This window comes from Erythrolamprus reginae, chromosome 2, assembly GCF_031021105.1.
Source record: "Erythrolamprus reginae isolate rEryReg1 chromosome 2, rEryReg1.hap1, whole genome shotgun sequence".
Classification (NCBI taxonomy): Eukaryota; Metazoa; Chordata; class Lepidosauria; order Squamata; family Dipsadidae; genus Erythrolamprus; species Erythrolamprus reginae.
The window spans coordinates 312,416,907-312,436,701 of NC_091951.1; the positions used below are offsets into that span (position 1 = coordinate 312,416,907).

The following is a 19,795-nucleotide window of genomic DNA, read 5'->3' on the forward strand; positions in this document are numbered from 1 at the left end:
GGAGATTGATATGCAAATAGAAGAATTTTAAAGGAGTTACTTCTCAACACTAACTTATATAAGCTCCTTTTTTATTTTTTACATCTCAGGTATGGAAGCATTGTTTTAGAGATATTCAATAATTCCTATGGGGAAGTTCCATTCTCTACTAACAAGTATCACAAGATGTATGCTGAGCAAAAAATAATCACTCTAAAAGAAACACTTTTTGAAAAATGTACTTAGCTAACAAACAATATAATTTGCAAGTTTATTGTGCAACAATATCCAGGAATGCTTGGGCAGTAAATGAAGTGTACCTTGATGATTTCTTTAACTGATATCAATTAAATTGTGTGGGTTTTAGATTTTGAATTAAAACTCTCATCATTGTTAGTCATCTTTACTGGGCAATGCGGCCAATTAAAATACAAATCTGGATGGCCACTCAAGGCCCATTTCTGGGGTTTTTTCTTAACTAACCATTACGCTATTATTTATTTACATACAGTAGATCTCATATTTCTAAACCACTCATGTCCCTCAAAGGGGCTCTGGCTGGTGAAATAAGGCTAGATAATAACATAGAATACCAGATGTCTGGGTTTCATGCAGAGATGGAACAGCTGAAGATTCAGACAATGAAGAAGAAGATGCTGGACCAGTTGAAGAAATCATTTTTTCTAATGCTTGTGCTAATGAACAAAATTTAAGAGTTTGTGTCAAAACCATATACAAGAAATATTTCACAAAAGTTTGCACATGGGGGCAATATTTATAAGCCTAATAGTAATCAAGGTGAGTTCAGGATATATTATGTACATTTTGTTTTAACAAGTGTTAAAATGCAATGTTTGAGATTATATATAATTTTTAACGTAATTTTGTTTTACAAAACATTAAATCTAAGTTTTGAGCAAAGTACGGTAGTACCTCTACTTAAGAATGCCTCTACTTAAGAACGTTTCTAGGTAAGAACCGGGTGTTCAAGATTTTTTTGCCTCCACTTAGGAACCACTTTCTACTTAAGAACCCATGGCCAGAAGAATTTCCCAGGAAATTTGAGAGTGGCATGAAGGCCCAGCCAGTTTCCTGCCATTCTCCCTTTAATCCCGGCCATCTGGGCTGCCAGAGGAGCCTTTCAGTGGCGCTTAAGGAAGCTTTGGCAGTCTAGATCGAACGAAGCATTCTCCTTTCTCTGGGTGCTTGGACAGGGAATAAACCTCTGCCAGCGTCCAGAAAAAAAGAAACGCTCCCTTCGCTCTGGGCAGCCGAGGAGTCACCACAGTGAAGGAAAGGTGCCAGTTACGAGCGAGAGGAGAGGGGACCCCTTCAGCATGGGAAGGAAGAGGCAGCAGGTAGCAGCAGCAGCCAGTGTATGGGAGGCAGTGTATGGGAGGCAGCCTCGCACCGGGTGTATTGGAGGTGCGTGCTCCTCCTCGCTGCCTCCGAGTCCCTCTTTTTTAAAAAAAGTTTTGTATTTTTTTGATTCTCCTCCCCTCACCTTCTTCCTTTGGCAGCGACTCTCCTCCTCCTCTTCCTCCTCCTCCTCCTCCTACCCAAATTCCGAGCTTTTATTTCTTTCCTAATGGGTTTGCATGCATTATTTGCTTTTACATTGATTCCTATGGGAAAAATTGCTTCTACTTAAGAACATTTCTACTTAGGAACCTGATCCTGGAACGAATTAAATTCTTAAGTAGAGGTATCACTGTACATTATTTCAGTCTTATGTTCTTTCTTGGAAAGTTATTTAAGATAATAATGACATTCCATAGTCATTTACACTTCTCATCCATGACTTTTAAATGGTCACATTTAAATTGAAGAATTAGCCAGGAGTATTCCTGCAACTTTATTTGAAGAAAACCTATCTTCTTCTGGTTATTCTTGGTCCTGTGGACTGAACAATTATACTGTATTATACATCTATCTTACTTTAAGAACTTGAAAAATGTTAACTGAATGTAGTTCCCACAGGAAATGAGGCAATATGAAATTTGACAACTAGATTAACCAAATTAATATTCTTGAAAGAGAACCTTTATCTCTAAGATATTCATGCATCCTGAGATGCTACTTATTTGGTCCATTTTAAAAACCATTTAGGCTGATGGCCACAAGGCAAAAATCTCTTTGGCAATAAAGACAGAGGTCCCACCATTGTACAACACAAAATGGTTCCAAACATCCATTGATTTACTGTTGCTTTCTCTTAAATATTTTTTGAATTATTTTGTAGATAATATTTATCATCATTTACATAACAGCGATACGTAACTTATGCAAGATATATTTATCATTCCATTTTCACACAGAAGAAAAACCCTATGAGATAAGTCAGACTAAAAGAAAATCACCGTCCCTAAAAAAGTGGTTTTAGTAATAACCAAGACTATCTGGTGTCAGTTCCACACTGTAATCAGTATACCACAATTGGTTTTGTTATTACATTTTGCACAAAAATGAAATTGGAAATAACTATTGTTTATTTTGAAGGAGACAAAAAAATTACTGAATTAGTATTAGTATTACTGAATTAGTATTTACTGGCTTTTAAAAAGCTTTATTTTTTATAGATTGCATGTGTGTGTGTGTGTGTGCGTGTGTGTGTGTGTGTGTGTGTATATATATATATATATATATACACATATATATATATACACATATATATATATATATATACATGTGTATATATATACACATATATATACATATATATATATAGATTGTTCTGAGTTCGGGTTTTGCCCTGTGTAATCAAAACATTACACAGGGCAAAACCCAAACTCAGAACAATCTACATACATATACCCGTGAAAATTTACGAAAACAAATATATATATATGTATATATATATATATATACATAAGGCCGAAATAGATCTATCCTAGTCTCCCTTAATTTTCAAATTCAGCTTAAACATGTGACACATACAGATAGAATTGTCGGCTATCAATAAAATTAACTGCCTTGGAAATGGCCCTGGGTTGGGCCGAGAGGCAAAAAAGGAGCTGTGATGTTCCTTCAATATACCAGGGTGATTCGACACAAAATGTAACCCTTCCCTGGTACAGAGCTGAAGGGATTGGATACTGTAGCCTAGAGGATAATTCTCTGCCTTACAAGGCAAAGGTTGCAGGTTCAAGTCCCAGTGGGTATGGCTAGCTGATGAGGCCAAAATAAGGCCGAAATAGATCTATCCTAGTCTCCCTTAATTTTCAAATTCAGCTTAAACATGTGACATATATATATATATATATATATATACATACACACACACACACACACACACACACACCAAAAAAGCTTTGAGTTTACCCTACTTTTTATTTCTTTAAACAAATCAAAACATTTGTGGAAGGCACATACCTATAGGTTACTAAACATGCTATAGCTATAGACAATTAGAAACAATTTCTATGAATATTTCTGCATCATAATGTGTCACATTGATAACTTGGGCATAGGAACTTATTTGAGTAGAACATACACAAATCCCATTCATGCTGCTATAAACATAAAAATCAAGATTATATATATGTAGTACAATCTTAATTATAGCTTATCACTGAAATGGAATACCAAAAAATGTATGGATACATTTAAAGCATTTTTCTCTAGGAAAACAATATCAACTGTAGAATGAATAATCTTTCTTGGAAACAAATTCCTACAATATCCATTAGCCAGTGTAAGAATAATGCATTAATTACAGCAAACCAAGTATGGATCCCCCATGCATACATCTATATAATATCATTCAGTATAATATCTGGGAGGTTTCTTCGATATATGGTAAGGTAAAACTTAGTTTGTGATACTCAATCCTAATCGCTTATTAGTTTGTCTCCTTTTTTGTGTTTTATTGATATGGCATACTTTCATGGCTGTCTGAATACACAATTGGAAAGGTTCATATATCCAAGTTTCTTATTTAAAATTGTCATCTGAATTGTTCTGTAAAATTTATATTCTCTTTTTGTTCAAGGGGCAAAATATGCGATACACAGTGGACTCTCCTTCCATTTCCCCAATAAAAACTCATCTGGTAAATTATACTAAGAGAGAGTGACTAGCCCTAAGTCAATAAATAAGCTTCTAAGTATGGAGTAAAAGCTGAGTCTTCCTAATGTACCACTATACTACACTATCCCTCATGGTTATCATGCTTTGCACAATAATGAGATAATTATCACTTATTTTGAAGAAGACTGTACAGGTAGTTCTTGACTTACGACTCCAATTGTGATTGGAATTTGTGGTACTAAGTGAAGCAGTAATTAAGCAAAACATTCCGTGACCATTCGGTGCCTAGGGACAGCAATTGCAGCAATTACAGTTGCAGTCATTAGGACAGGATCACAGGGTGAGGATTCATGTGATTTGCTGCCAGCTTCCCCATTGACTTTGCTTCTCAAATGTCAGGTGGGAAAGTCACAAATGGCAATCATGTTTCCCATCTATAAACAACTCCCACGCACAAAGATTCATTTCTGGCATCTTTTATCAAGACTCGTTGTACCGCCAGTGGAGCAGGACTCTGCAAGGCTTGTGCCGTTGCACACACGAATTGCAGCACTGCCGCAAGTTTCGACATAACAGCGTAGCCGAAAGTGGCAGGATGTCAGCTATACCAATATGATGAAGCTCGCAGTGGGAATGCAATTTATGCATGAAATGGTATAGCAAGCCTTGCAGAGTCCTGCTCCATGAGGCTACGACAGAGACAGGACATCTGGTCCCATGTTCATCACTTCCTGCACCCTAAAAATAAGAAAACACCCCTCCCTTCGATAATTACAGTGATCCCCCGCTCGTTGCGAGGGTTCCGTTCCAGGACCCCCCGCAACGAGCGGGTTTTCGCGAAGTAGCGCTGCGGAAGTAAAAACACCATCTGCGCATGTGCAGATGGTGTTTTTAACTTCCGCAGCGCTAGCGAGGAGCCGAAGATTGGGGGCGGCGCGGCTGTTTTAAAATGTCGCCGCCGGCATGGGGGGCTTCCTAGCAGCCCCCCAAACCCGGGTTGGGGGTCCGGGGGGTGCTGGCAAGCCCCCCATGCCGGCGGCGACGTTTTAAAACCCGCGCCGCCCCCAATCTTCGGCTCCTCGCTAGCGGGCTTTCGAGATGAGTCCTGAAGCGAATTCGCTTCAGGACTCAGCTCGAAAGCGGCGAGAGCTAGCGCCCAGCCCCGTGACATTCGCTTTCCTGCCGCCGGCAGCCGAGTGATCCTGGGCTCCTTCGCAACCTCGGAGAGCTTCCTGGGCATGAAAGCTCACGAAAACCAGGAAGCTCTCTGAGGTTGCGAAGGAGCCCACGATCACTCGGCTGCAGGCGGGAGGAAGGCGAATCCCACGGGGCTGGGCTCGGTTATCCCCTCGGCTCCCCTCCTACCAGCCCCGCCGCGGAAGGCTCCATTCTGTTCCCTGAATGGAGACCGCCGGCCGCTCAATCGGGCCGGCAGGGAACAGAATGGAGCGTTCCGCGGCGGGGCTGCTAAGGGGGGGGAGACGAGCCCAGCCCCGTGACATTCGTTTTCCTGCCGCCGGCAGCCGAGTGATCCTGGGCTCCTTCGCAACCTCGGAGAGCTTCCTGGGCATGAAAGCTCACGAAAACCAGGAAGCTCTCTGAGGTTGCGAAGGAGCCCACGATCACTCGGCTGCAAGCGGGAGGAAGGCGAATCCCACGGGGCTGGGCTCGGTTATCCCCTCGGCTCCCCTCCTACCAGCCCCGCCGCGGAAGGCTCCATTCTGTTCCCTGAATGGAGACCGCCGGCCGCTCAATCGGGCCGGCAGGGAACAGAATGGAGCGTTCCGCCCCGTGACATTCGTTTTCCTGCCGCCAGCAGCCGAGTGATCCTGGGCTCCTTCGCAACCTCGGAGAGCTTCCTGGGCATGAAAGCTCACGAAAACCAGGAAGCTCTCTGAGGTTGCGAAGGAGCCCACGATCACTCGGCTGCAAGCGGGAGGAAGGCGAATCCCACGGGGCTGGGCTCGGTTATCCCCTCGGCTCCCCTCCTACCAGCCCCGCCGCGGAAGGCTCCATTCTGTTCCCTGAATGGAGACCGCCGGCCGCTCAATCGGGCCGGCAGGGAACAGAATGGAGCGTTCCGCCCCGTGACATTCGTTTTCCTGCCGCCGGCAGCCGAGTGATCCTGGGCTCCTTCGCAACCTCGGAGAGCTTCCTGGGCATGAAAGCTCACGAAAACCAGGAAGCTCTCTGAGGTTGCGAAGGAGCCCACGATCACTCGGCTGCAAGCGGGAGGAAGGCGAATCCCACGGGGCTGGGCTCGGTTATCCCCTCGGCTCCCCTCCTACCAGCCCCGCCGCGGAAGGCTCCATTCTGTTCCCTGAATGGAGACCGCCGGCCGCTCAATCGGGCCGGCAGGGAACAGAATGGAGCGTTCCGCCCCGTGACATTCGTTTTCCTGCCGCCGGCAGCCGAGTGATCCTGGGCTCCTTCGCAACCTCGGAGAGCTTCCTGGGCATGAAAGCTCACGAAAACCAGGAAGCTCTCTGAGGTTGCGAAGGAGCCCACGATCACTCGGCTGCAAGCGGGAGGAAGGCGAATGCCACGGGGCTGGGCTCGGTTATCCCCTCGGCTCCCCTCCTACCAGCCCCGCCGCGGAAGGCTCCATTCTGTTCCCTGAATGGAGACCGCCGGCCGCTCAATCGGGCCGGCAGGGAACAGAATGGAGCGTTCCGCCCCGTTACATTCGTTTTCCTGCCGCCGGCAGCCGAGTGATCCTGGGCTCCTTCGCAACCTCGGAGAGCTTCCTGGGCATGAAAGCTCACGAAAACCAGGAAGCTCTCTGAGGTTGCGAAGGAGCCCACGATCACTCGGCTGCAAGCGGGAGGAAGGCGAATGCCACGGGGCTGGGCTCGGTTATCCCCTCGGCTCCCCTCCTACCAGCCCCGCCGCGGAAGGCTCCATTCTGTTCCCTGAATCACTTTGAATCCAGCAGCTTCTGCTGGATACGGGCGGTGGGTGGGACGAGCGGTGAGGAAGCCAGGGGCTGTGGCAGCTCGCCCCCCCATCGCCCGTATCCAACAGAAGCGGCGGGATTCAAAGTGCTGGGGTGGGGGGGGGTGTCCCGACAGCCCCCCACCCCAGCACTTTGAATCCAGCAGCTTCTGCTGGATACGGGCGGTGGGTGGGACGAGCGGTGAGGAAGCCAGGGGCTGTGGCAGCTCGCCCCCCCATCGCCCGTATCCAGCAGAAGCGGCGGGATTCAAAGTGCTGGGGTGGGGGGGGGGGTGTCCCGACAGCCCCCCACCCCAGCACTTTGAATCCAGCAGCTTCTGCTGGATACGGGCGGTGGGTGGGACGAGCGGTGCGGAAGCCAGGGGTGTGGCAGCTCGCCCCCCCATCGCCCGTATCCAGCAGAAGCGGCGGGATTCAAAGGGATTCAAGGCTAACTTCTGCGCTTGGCTTGAGGACTCAGCTGGGAAGCGGCACGGGTGTTTTAAAAGGTCTCCGCCGGCATGGGGGGCTTCCTACCCCCCCGAACCCCCAACCCGGGTTTGGGGGGGTGCTAAGAAGCCCCCCATGCCGGCGGAGACCTTTTAAAACACCCGTGCCGCTTCCCAACTGAGTCCCGAAGCCAAACGAACCCGGGTGGCCGGGCGAGCAGCGAGCAAATGGCGGGTGGCCGGGCGAAGGGCGGGTGAACGGAGGGCGAGCGGGTGCTGGGGGGGCTTCTCGCCCTCCCGCCAGCAAGAGGGGAAAGACCCAGGGAAGCCGCCCAGCAGCTGATCTGCCCGGCGGGGAACACCATCTACGCATGTGTGGCCATAGGAAAAAAGGGTGCACATGCGCAGATGGTGTTTTTACTTCCGGGTTGAAAAATCGCGATGTAGCCCATTCGCAATGGTCGGGGACGCAATAACCGGGGGATCACTGTACTTATTTTGGGGTTAAAATAAGTTTAAGACATGTTGTATTTTTGAGGAAACCTGGTCTTCGGAGAGGGACGGCATACAAATCTAATAAATTATTGTTGTTGTTGTTGTTGTTATTATTATTATTATTATTATTATTATTATATATTACTTTTCAGATGCATATTCTCATTTCTGACTGCACTTTGTTTAAAACTTTTGTGCAAGTATGGAACTGATTAGCCTTACACAATAACTAAAAAGATAAGCATTGTCCGATCAAGTAAAATAATTCATATTCTAATAGTAATAATGAGCAACAATATAATAATTAAATTCAAATAATTTTAAACCATGCTCCCTTTTCAAATAGAATATTTGGATACAGCCACTAAAAGGTTTCATATTTATTTTATCTTAAATATTTCACATCATTATGTTCACATTGGGAATACTTGTTCCAACATTCAAAAATAACTTGTTACTTTTTCTGTTTCTTCTAATTTTCTATAACTACATTTTACCTTTGTTAATGGACCCATAGCAGCTTATACAGACTCTTGCTTCTTTGTCCAGAAATTGGAGTTTGCATTTTCGATTGCAACAGGGAGCACAAAAAATCTAGATTTAGAACAAAAAGTGCATTAAGATTTTATATGGATGGATGTATTTTGATGTAGAAAAAGGTTAAGATCACATACTAATCAGAAACTAGAGGAATAAATGCATCAGACAACTATAACAGCAGAGACAAAACTCAGATAGTTTCAATAAATTCTTTAGCATAAAATTATCATAAATAAATAAATATTGGCTTTAGAAAAATCATAAAGCTTATAAAAATTAGTGAAGTGTATGTTTTAGCAAATAACCTGAAACATTTCAATAAATCAAACCGAAAAGTTTACATGCTGATTAATAATGGCATAAAGAAAATCTATTAGTAAAGGGAATTTTTTTTGCAGGCCAAATAACAAAAAAAGAAAAGAAATCCATTCCTTTTCCTCAGCTATAAATGAAAATGATAAAGATGATCAATCAAGAAAAAATGGTTTAGTTTACTTACTTTCCCACAGGCACGACAGTGGTGTCTTCTTTTTGTAAATGTGAATTTGGCTTGACAATTCATGCATTTTGAGGCTTCTAAGTCAGGAAGCCATGGTGGCTGCTTCTGTCCCAAGGTTGTAGCTTGTCCAACTACTTTCCTTGGCTCTGAAACCTTCGGTATGACATTTTCTTTCATGTTTCCCAAGCATCTTTGTCCATCAACATTATTATGGCTAACATCCGATTCAGGAGACATTTTACCATCTGAGACAAAGGTATTTGAGTCTGTGGAATTTATCATTTGAGATTCATTTCCAGGTGTATTTTTACTGCTAACCTCAGAAGGGACTGGGGCTTTTGGCTGAAGATTTAGCAGCTGTTTTGGTCTTGCTCCTCCACTGTGCACTATTGGCTGGCCATTTAATGAATCTGAAACTTCACTTCCAATCTCAATTGCAGTATCTATAGTCTCTTCTTGAATCTGCTCTGTGTGGTTTTTCACAAGGATCTCCAAGCTAGATTCTGGAATACTGATAAAATTATTTTCATTACAGGCTTGTGCTTTCTTAAATTCCAATTCTGCTTGCATGCTATCTCTATTTATATTCAGATTGCTTATATCCAGTAAGTTGTCATTTATTAGATCGGATTCCAAAAGCCCACTGCTAGTGTCTTCTTTCAGAGGCTTTGAATTATTTGCTTGAAGACAATGTTCAGACAAAAAAGCATCAAGCTCACTGTCACTAATGAGCATGTTGCTTCCAATAATATCTTCTTCTAAATCTAGATCAACAAAAGGTCTTTCATTAACACCAATGGGCCAAACACTGCTGCATATTTCAGTATCTTTAGCCAAAAAAGGACTACTAGTCACAACAGAATCCTGCTGTTGGAAAGGTTCACAATTATTAGAAACAACACTCTCTCCACTTATTAAGGAAGATTTCTCTATCTCACATTCATTGGTTTGGTTAAGACTGCTCTCCTTTTCTAAAGTTTCTGTTTTTCCAAAAGAATCATCTTCTGCAAGGCTATTTTCAATGTGCAGAGCTATGTCTCTAATGCCATCTTCTTTCTGGATAATCTTTCCATTTGTGTCACCAGAATTAACTAATGATGTACAAATAGAAACTGCAAGCGGGAGACAGGATAGTGAAGTCTGTATGTCTTCAGAGATCTCTGGTACTGAAACTGTATTTAAAGTTGTATCAGTATACTGCTGTGCATTACAAAATTTGTCAGTTGTGTGATGTTCTTTATTCAAAGCTGGTACATTTTCTGTCTGAAGAGCAGAATCACATAAAGGTTTTCTGTTACACGTTACATTGGGATTATTGACGTCATGGACCTTTGGCAAATGCAATTCTTCTGATTCATTTATGTCTTCTGAAAAACATTGTTTGTCACTCTCGTCATGTATCATTTGACTTTTTGAACTATTTTCATCTACTAGTGTCTCACAAGGCAGCTTTTTACACGTTGATTCATCTTTGGATCTAAGTTCAGCTGAAAGATGAATTGCTGAAGCTGATACTTCATCAGTTCCTGTCCCTTGTTCTTTCTGGTCAGGCATTTTATTATTTTTCAAAAGGACTGTTTTTTCTTGAGCTTCATTAGAGTCTGTTATATTTGGTTCAAACGGAGTGTCTGTCTTTAATTCCAACTGATTTAGTTCTCCTGCTGCATTATTTTGTATTTTGTATAGTGTTTCATCAATCTGTTGCTGTGTACCAGAATTAGAAATGTGACCATCTACCATTGAATTATTAACTTTTCTTGACAGTAGTGCTAAATCAAAGCCATCCGTTGAAAGACTGTACTGAGAATCATCTGGCTGCAACTTTTGAATGCATCCTAAATTATTTTTTATCTGGTTCAAGCCACCTGTGTCACTGATAAGATCACAGACAGGTATACTGCATCCCTTCAAGCAAGACGGCTGATTTTTATCTGAAGAATCACCACCCACCATGGACAGAAGATCTAAACCAGTAACATTTTTCTCATTCTGGTCAAAGTTCAATTGTTCAAAACTTGCTACTTTTGTAGTTTGAGAAGATAATGAGCATGCATCTGATATAGCACAACTGGCATTTTCTTCCACATTTGGTTCAAAGGATTTTGGCTGCTGGCAAGATGAATCTGACAAAACTAAGTGGTGCTCAGAATTACAAAGATTTATAGTGCTGTTGTTTTCAAGTTCATCTAAAAACAAAAAGAAGCATATTATTAATATTTAACCATACACTTGCTACATACACTGTTCTCTCAATTACAAATGCTGTCTATATTCTATCTCTAATTATATTTTTCCATCACCTTATTTGTCCATTGCAGATTTAAATTTATCTAAAAACACTACATATCCCAATGAAGTGACATATCATAAGAGTATATTTTAATCTATTTTAAAGTTGCTGCTCACATACTTGCAAAAGTCACAAAGAATGAACCAACCTGGGTGCTGTTCAAATTCATCAAGTAATTTGTCCAAATCACAGACAGCTGCTTTAAAATAACTATCCATTCTAAGATTTGATCAGCACACTCTTTTATTCCTGTTGCACCTATAGAGAACAATGAAATTAATTAAGGCAAAAATACATGTAGGATTATTAGATGATACACAATAACTTAAATTTATTTTTAAACTCAATTTCTTATTAAGAGTGATTCTTAATTTGAAAAAAAGTTGTCCATAGTTCTGAATTAAACTGCCTGGAAATCAGGACTAAAATTTAGCTTTGGTACTCAGAAAAATATAATAGCATATTCTTAGAAACATCTGAACTTATATACCATATGTTTTGCACTACAAGATGCACTCCCCCTGCCCTAAAAAAAGTAGGTTGGGATGTCTTCATCTTATGGAGCGAATATTGCCTATCGCTGTTGCCGCCACTGTTCGCCATCACCTAGCAGCGGCAGGATTATCCTCCCAGAACAAAGTCAAAGTTACAGGAGGTGGCAGCAACAGGTGGCAACAGCAATAGGCAATATTTGCTCCATAAGATACGCAATAATTCCACCCACCTTCTGGGTGGCGAGTGGCAGCAGACACAGACGCGGCAGCAATAGTGCCATTTCCGGTCGGCTAATCCACTGATTGGCGGGACTGTGGGAGGCCAGGATCCAGCTATCGCTCAGCTGATCGGTGGTGGGTGCAACGGAGCAGATCCCTGACAAGCCATATGCTGGGGCTGGAAGGCAGAGGTAGATATTTTGTTTTCTTGTTTTCCTCCCCAAAAGCTGGGGGCGTCTTATGGTCCGGAGTGTATTATACTGTAAAAAATACAAAAAATATATTGCCTTCTATTATAAGCAAAGTAATGGTACTTTTTCATACCATTTCCCCTTAAAACAGGGAGATAGCAAATACTAATCCTTCCCATTTCTAGTCTGTTGCTTTTCAAAAGTCAAGACTTCAGGAACTGCCACTGTGTTCTAAACCTGGAATACTCTGGTCAAAGGTAATGTAATGACTAGGTTCAAATTCCTGCTAATCCTGCTGGCAAGCCCATGAACTATACTTTATAATTTGTGAACCCTGGCAATTTTGCCTTATTCAATAAGACATGATTAATTAGCAGTATGACTGGGATCTCAGGCACTATGAGAGATTTAAGTTTTGGACTTGAAAATCTTCTAAATTTTGATCTATGAATTCAGTTTTTCTAAAGTGACCGTGATTCCTACATTAAAGAAAGTTATTTAAGTTTTTAAAATAAACTAAATAAAACAGAGCCCCAAAATTGCACTAGATGATGTTTCTGTCATCCAAATGAAAATCAGAATATGAAAGGAGTAAAAAAAAATATTGGTTATTTCACTGGCTATTCATTGTCCATTCTTATCAACACCTTGTAGTGATAGTTCTTATCCTTCAATAATTATTCAAGTAAGATACTTATTTTGCATCATTTTATTAAGAAATTTTAATCCATTGAATTTATACTATTTCTCTTTAGTTATACCCGAAATTATACAATTTTATATTATTTGATTTATCTTAAAAACTATATAAACTTTAAATAACAGTCTTCTTCTTATAGATTATAGATCAACATGTAATGGGATAAATAGCAGTTTTTAAGTTATCATCTTCTACTATATAAGCATACTCCAGAAAAGTATAGCAGTATACTCAAAATAATGCCCATTGAAAACAACACTAATAGTTGAAACATTAGAGTAAAAAGGCAGCAATAATTTAACTTTTCTTCAAACATATTGTTTATAAAGTTCTAAAAAGCTAAAAATTATTGCTATGTTGCTATGATCAAACAAGCCATTTTGAAAATTTTATAATAAATATGAGTGTATAATATATATAATATTCATAAACATTAATCAGTTGATTAAAAGAGAGTGGAATGAAATTTCCTACTCTGGACAAGAAAATCATGCAAGAAACAGAATAGTCATTAGTAATAATTAATAAAAGAATATTAAAATCAGTGTTTTGATACAACCCTCCAAATGACAGACTACTACAGGAAGAAATGAAGCAATAGCCAATATAATACATTTTTTGTACCTTGATATATGAAATGAAGCAGAAAGAAGACTAATGGAAAAAGAAAATATAAAAAAGATTGTGCAAATAGACAGAAAAAAAATACATTAAACAATCTTAAAAATTGATGATACACAAAATTCTTTGATTACTGAACTAAAGACAACCATTCTTGATATTAAAGTTAAATAGATTCCGGAAATATTGCTAACAAGAAAACTGAAGATTCAATGATAAAATGCGAGCTGAACTGTTAATTATATCATCTTGTAATATTTCAAAGTGGTATTTGGGATTTGTAAGCATATTTGAAAAACACAGTAATAGCCAAGGGACTGGAAAAGATATGTTTATATATTTCAGTTTCAAAAATGGACAGTGATAGAGTTCTGAAACTATGAAAAATGTTAGAAGAATGCTAATAGCAAGTGCGAGACTTTGAAGTTAAGTCCTCAACAAAACATGACACAAGCTAGACTTAAAACCTGAATTCAGAAGAGGCAAAAAAATCCAAGGTCACATTAATAAAAAAGGGAAGTAGGTTCCAAACCAACAAGTATTTTTGCTTTAATTATTATACCAAGGCTTTTGACTGTGCAAATCAAAACAGTCACTAACCTTTAAAAACATAGATGCCTATTAAAGAAATTGTGTGATGATCAGAAAGCAACAATTACAACATAAAATGGAATAATTCCATTATTTAAGCATAGAAAGTGGTATTTATTTAACTCCATTTGTCAACTGTATCATGAGAATTTCTTCACTACATGCATATTAAAACTGCTGAGAGATACTTCAATAAACCAATATATTTAAATGATAAGCTTTGTTGGGCTACAGGTAAGGAAGACAAGATGTTTTCTGTTGAAGGCTAAAAAGAAGATATGAAAACAACACCCTTCCCTCAAGATTATGTCAGTGGGCTAGTAGTAGCAGACTTTAACTGTGTAATCTCAAATTCAATATTAAATAAAGTCAAAAACTCACTACCAGTAATTAAGAAGCAAAAATCATTGGAAAAGACACTGAAGCTTGCAAAAACTAGGCCAGCAAATATAAGCAGGCTATTATGATTCCTGACAAAATCAGGAATTTAAAACTTTGAAGAATATTTATTGACAGTCTTGGTGAAATTATGCCCATGTGTCTTTTATACCTAAGAGTATACCAAATAAAAATATGTTCCTAAAAAAGTAGTTTTAAGCAATGAATTGTCTTATTTCATTTATCTAATGTTACACATTGCTATATACTATTTGCAATTTGCCCTATTGTCATGTTTTCTTTTCTCAAAAAACCCCCAATGTTATAAAAAGATGAAATAATTGCACAACATATTCTATTTAGTAATTGTTGTAACTCCCCTCTCCCTTCATCCCTGTTTAAAACTAAATCATGCTAAATTGCAGTAACATATTTTTTTATAATGGATAAAATATTCCCAACCACCAAATATTTGGACTTTCTTCTAGGCATACATAGTATTAGGGCTACTTTAAGTGCACCACAAAAGATCTGTGCAACACATTAGAAGCATTACAATTTTTGTTGTTTTGATCCAGCATTTGTACCTTTATGGAAAATTTGCCTAATGAAAAGTGCAGGACGTATGCAAACACAACCATCATTTCAGGCAGATACATGATCACGCCAGATTTACAGTGCATCATCCACAATCAACATAGCACAATAATGAGTTGGAACTGGGGAAAATTGACCCATGTATTATACTTAATTTTTTTACTTTGCAGGAAGAAAATGCTCTTAAATGTTAATGAGAGGTGATTGTGTTATTTTAACCTGGTGCCTGATCACCCCTACACTGTCACTGAGCCTTTATGATGTGGCCCCAGAGATCCCTGGTCCAAGTCTATGACAATTTGGCAACTCACCACAGCTAATTCAACTCCCTTGTGGCCAACTCACCACAACTAATTCACCACAGCCAAACTGCTCACTGCACAACAACTTGCCATGGCCATCTCTCTATTTATTTTTTTATTTATTACTTAGATTTGTATGCCGCCCCTCTCCGAAGACTCGGGGCGGCTATGTGTGAACTCGCTGAGTGGTAAGAGTTTTACACTAATAATAAAGGAATGGTATTATAGAATAACGAAAGACAGGATGGCAAAGAGAGTAATAGAATAAAAAATGTGAATGGCAAAACATTAAAATTATTTAATTGGCGAGTTGGCCTGCGGTGAATTGTGCCATTCCCCGGCAGCCCCTCCAGTTTTCAAGCAGCAGATATAGACAGAGGCAAATCCCTTAAAGCAGGGCTCTCCAACCTTGGCAACTTTAAGACTTGTGGACTTCAACTCCCAGAATTCCCCAGCCAGCATAGCTCTCAATTCTGGGAGTTGAAGTCCTCAAGTCTTAAAGTTGCCAAGGTTGAAGATGACTTGTGGACTTCAACTCCCAGAATTCAACTCCCAGCATAGCTGGCTGGGGAATTCTGGAAGTTGAAGTCCAAATATCTTCAAGTTGCCAAGGTTGGGAAACACTGCGCCAGGCGGAGGCTGCGCGGGGGTCTCTACTATCCCCTCCCCCCCAAAAAAGCCTTCCTGGCAACACCTCAGAGGAAGAAAATACCTCAGACTTCCCAGGATCCCCCCCTCCCTACTCCCAAGCTCCGCCCCCAAGAGCCCCCCCCCCCAGGTGGATGCAGGGCACTAAGGCGGGGTGGGCGCTAGTCTCTCGTAAGACTGACAGCTCAGCCAGACAACACGCCCCCCTCCTTTACCTTTCCGACCGTGCGGAAGCCGAACCTATTCCGAGCAGCTTCGGATCCGGGCGAGTTCCGGGCCTGGGTGCCGCCTCGAAGTCATTCTCCGAACCACTTTTTTTTTTTTTTTTTTAAGACTTCAGCCTTTCCTCAAACCCAGCTCCTTCTCCTTGCTGGCTTCTCACGCAAGCGCGGAGGAAGGCGAGCCAGGCCACCTCCTCCTTTGAAGGAGACGTCCGCTACCAATCTCCGGGATGGATTCATCTGCGGCTGCGCAGTTGCTATGCGAAGTTCTTCGTGTCTCCTGCCGTCGCCGTCGCCGCCCCTCCCTCCGGAGGGTGTGTTCGGGAGAGTCTCGGGTGTGAATTGCGGGAGGCGAGGTTCCCGGGAGGAGGCTGGTTGCGGCGGTACAGATGATGGACGGGCGGATGTGATTTGTCTTCGTCGCTCCTCCTCGAACTTTTTTGGGGGGGGACCGAGACTTAAGGCTGCAGGCAGAAGGAATTCTGGAGCTGATTTGCGAGCTTCTGTAGTTAGAATTCTTTATTGGCCAAGTGTGATTGAACACCCGAGGAATTTATTTCTGGTGCATTTGCTGTCAGTGTACATGAAAGAAAAGATACATTTGTCAAGAATCATGAGGTGCTGCACGAGTCAAAGAGGGCTGTGAAAATATTTACGGACCCTTCTCATCCTGGACATAAACTTGTTTCAACTTCTATCCACAAAACGTCGCTACAGATCACTGCAAGCCCTCTACAGGGTGTCCAGAAAACCTGGAATAGAATTCTTTATATAATTCTTTATTGTACACAAGGAATATGTCTTGGACATGTGCTCTCAATGTACATAAAAGAAAAAGATACATTTGTCAAGAATCATGTGGTACAACACTTAATGATTGTCGTAGGGGTCAAATAAGCAATAAAGAAACAATATTAATAAAAATCTTAGGATACAAGCAACAAGCTACAGTCATACAGTCATAAGTGGGAGGAGAATAGAATAGAATAGAATTTTATTGGCCAAGTGTTATTGGACACACAAGGAATTTGTCTTGGTGCATATGCTCTCAGCGTACATAAAAGAAAAAGATACATTTGTCAAGAATCATGTGGTACAACACTTAATGATTGTCATAGGGGTCAAATAAGCAATAAAGAAACAATATTAATAAAAATCTTAGGATACAAGCCGCTCCGAGTCTTCGGAGAGGGGCGGCATACAAATCCAATAGATAAATAAGTTACCGTCATATAGTCCTAAGTGGGAGGAAAAGGATGATAGGAATGATGAGAAAAACTAGTAAAATAGAAGTGCAGATTTAGTAAAATGTTTGACAGTGTTGAGGGAATTATGTGTTTAGTAGAGTGATGGCGTTCAGGAAAAAACTGTTCTTGTGTCTAATTGCCTTGGTGTGCAGTGCTCTGTAGCGATGTTTTGAGGGTAGGAGTTGAAACAGTTTATGTCCAGGATGCGAGAGGTCAGTAAATAGTTTCATAGCCCTCTTTTTGACTCGTGCAGCATACAGGTCCTCAATGGAAAGCAGGTTGGCAGCAATTGTTTTTTCTGCAGTTCTGATCATCCTCTGAAGTCTGTGTCAGTCTTGTTGGGTTGCAGAACCAAACCAGAGAGTTATAGAGGTGCAGATGATAGACTCAATGATTCCTCTGTAGAACTGTATCGACAGCTCCTTGGGCAGCTTGAGCCTCCTGAGTTGGCGCAGTTGTGCTTTTATTGGCGGTATTCCATGTAATTACAATTTGTAATAATAAATGGACTACATCGCGACTTGGCAGGAGAAGAAAGTGTGTTGCGTTCCCTAACCTAAAATGTAGTTAGTACATCCAAGGTTTCTAAGCAGTTTTGTTGAGAAAATGAATGCCAATAGACTGGAAATCTCAAAGGTGTTTTTGCAAAAAGCAACTAGACTGTTTTTCCTTGAAGACATTTCACTTTTCATCCAAGAAGCTTCCTCAGTTCTGAAGAACCACTTTGGGACAACCATATGGAGACTGAAAATTTCCATAGACACATAAACTGGAAAGTGTCCAGAACCTTAGAGCATGAAACTTAATCGAAAAATGCCTTTGTTCAAGGTATTTCACTAATTTCTGAAGATACTTACAGTAATATACAAAGTTGTCACAATATGTAGTCCACACATACGTTTTTGCAAAACACTTCATACAAATATATCACCTACATCTAAGTCCCTAATTGACTGGGTTTGGGCATTAAGGTTAAGTAAGTAGGGCTACACAACACTGGGGAGTCTAAAAGATGATTGTCAGTGGTAAAGCACTTTTGTCCATTGCCAAGGACAACTTGTCAAGCTCCCTCAGATTAGAGTCTTAAATACTGGACAAACTCAGACTTTGTATATGAAGCTTGACATATATTTTTCGGTGTATAAGAAACATTTTTCTTCCCTAAAAGAGGCTGATAATTAGGGTGCGTCTTATACTGTACTCTGAATGTAGCTTTTTTTTCCCCCCAGCCCTAACTAGCTGCTAATGATCTTCCCAGCTATTACTTTGCAGGCTCTTTCATTGTTGCTCTCTGCAAAGAATGTTTTCCAAGCCCGAAGTCTTTGCAGGCATTTTTTCATTACTCTAACTTGCCTGAGTAAGTTTCCCAATCTTCTGGAACCAATTCCCCCCAGAGATCAGGACTGCCCCCACCCTCCTTGCCTTTCGTAAACTTCTTAAAACCCACCTCTGCCGTCAGGCATGGGGGAACTCAGACATCCCCCCTTGCCTATGTAGCTGTATGTATGTTATGTTTGTGTGTATGCTTTTTTATATACTGTACTGGGATTTTTAGGCTTTTTAATGTAAAATTGTTATTTTAAACTTTAATATTAGATTTGTTACTGTATATTGTTTTTATCATTGCTGTGAGCCGCCCCGAGTCTGTGAAGAGGGGCGGCATACAAATCTAATAAATAAATAAATTAATAATAATAATAATAATAATAATAATAATAATAATAATAATAATATTGTACTACACTAAAGATAGTAAATTTTCAGGATTTTTTTCACTGAAAGTTAAAATGTTAATTCCTATGGCCCAGCATTTTATTCTGAAATAGAGTTTGAAGAGTGATTTGAGGTGAATACCTGCAGGGCTACAGGAAGTATCATAAAAGATCTTCATGAAATAGTCTCTCAGAATTTATTTTTGGTCACGCTTGCCAAGGAAAATATTTTGTGAATGGGCAAACTCCTAGACTGACAATTAATTCCCATAATATAATTTACTTTTTTTTCAGATAATGCCACTGTTCCAAAAACATTCTAATAGCTTATCTTACAGATTTTTTGGGGGGGGATTATATAATGTTATATTTACAGTTGTTCAAATTATAGAAAATATTTAAGAAGCATTACAATAAAGATTCAATCAAATTATTGTGACAACATACACATGCAACATAGTTATTCAGAGGCAAAACTCAAATGGAAAAATCAGTCAGGATAAAAAAAAGCTTGTTTTACATATCTGTTTGAGGTGAATTGGCAGTGGCTTAGTATATTATATGAATCTTTATTATGGCTTGCATATTGCACTAGAATATGTCTAAAGGTGAACCATGGTTTAATACAATATGTGAACCTATGTGAACTCACTAAAAAA

The 19,795-nt window shown here is 40.6% G+C and overlaps 1 protein-coding gene across 3 annotated transcripts in view; it reads right to left on the reverse strand.

Annotated features, from left to right (window-relative positions):
• Positions 1-16,409, reverse strand: part of ZFYVE16 (zinc finger FYVE-type containing 16) — a 35,364-nt gene extending 18,955 nt beyond the window's left edge. For 2 of the 3 annotated variants that reach the window (XM_070743093.1, XM_070743091.1), the window contains exons 1-5: positions 16,172-16,409; positions 11,364-11,473; positions 8,926-11,111; positions 8,384-8,480; positions 573-674 (exon numbers count right to left, since the gene is read on the reverse strand). In XM_070743093.1, coding sequence (XP_070599194.1) covers positions 573-674; positions 8,384-8,480; positions 8,926-11,111; positions 11,364-11,433 — 2,455 coding nt within the window. In that variant the 5' untranslated portion in view covers positions 11,434-11,473; positions 16,172-16,409. Of the gene's footprint in view, positions 1-572; positions 675-8,383; positions 8,481-8,925; positions 11,112-11,363; positions 11,474-11,939; positions 12,189-16,171 lie in introns of all 3 variants that reach the window. The other variant, XM_070743092.1, reaches the window with a different exon arrangement.
• Positions 16,410-19,795: the final 3,386 nt, after the last annotated feature.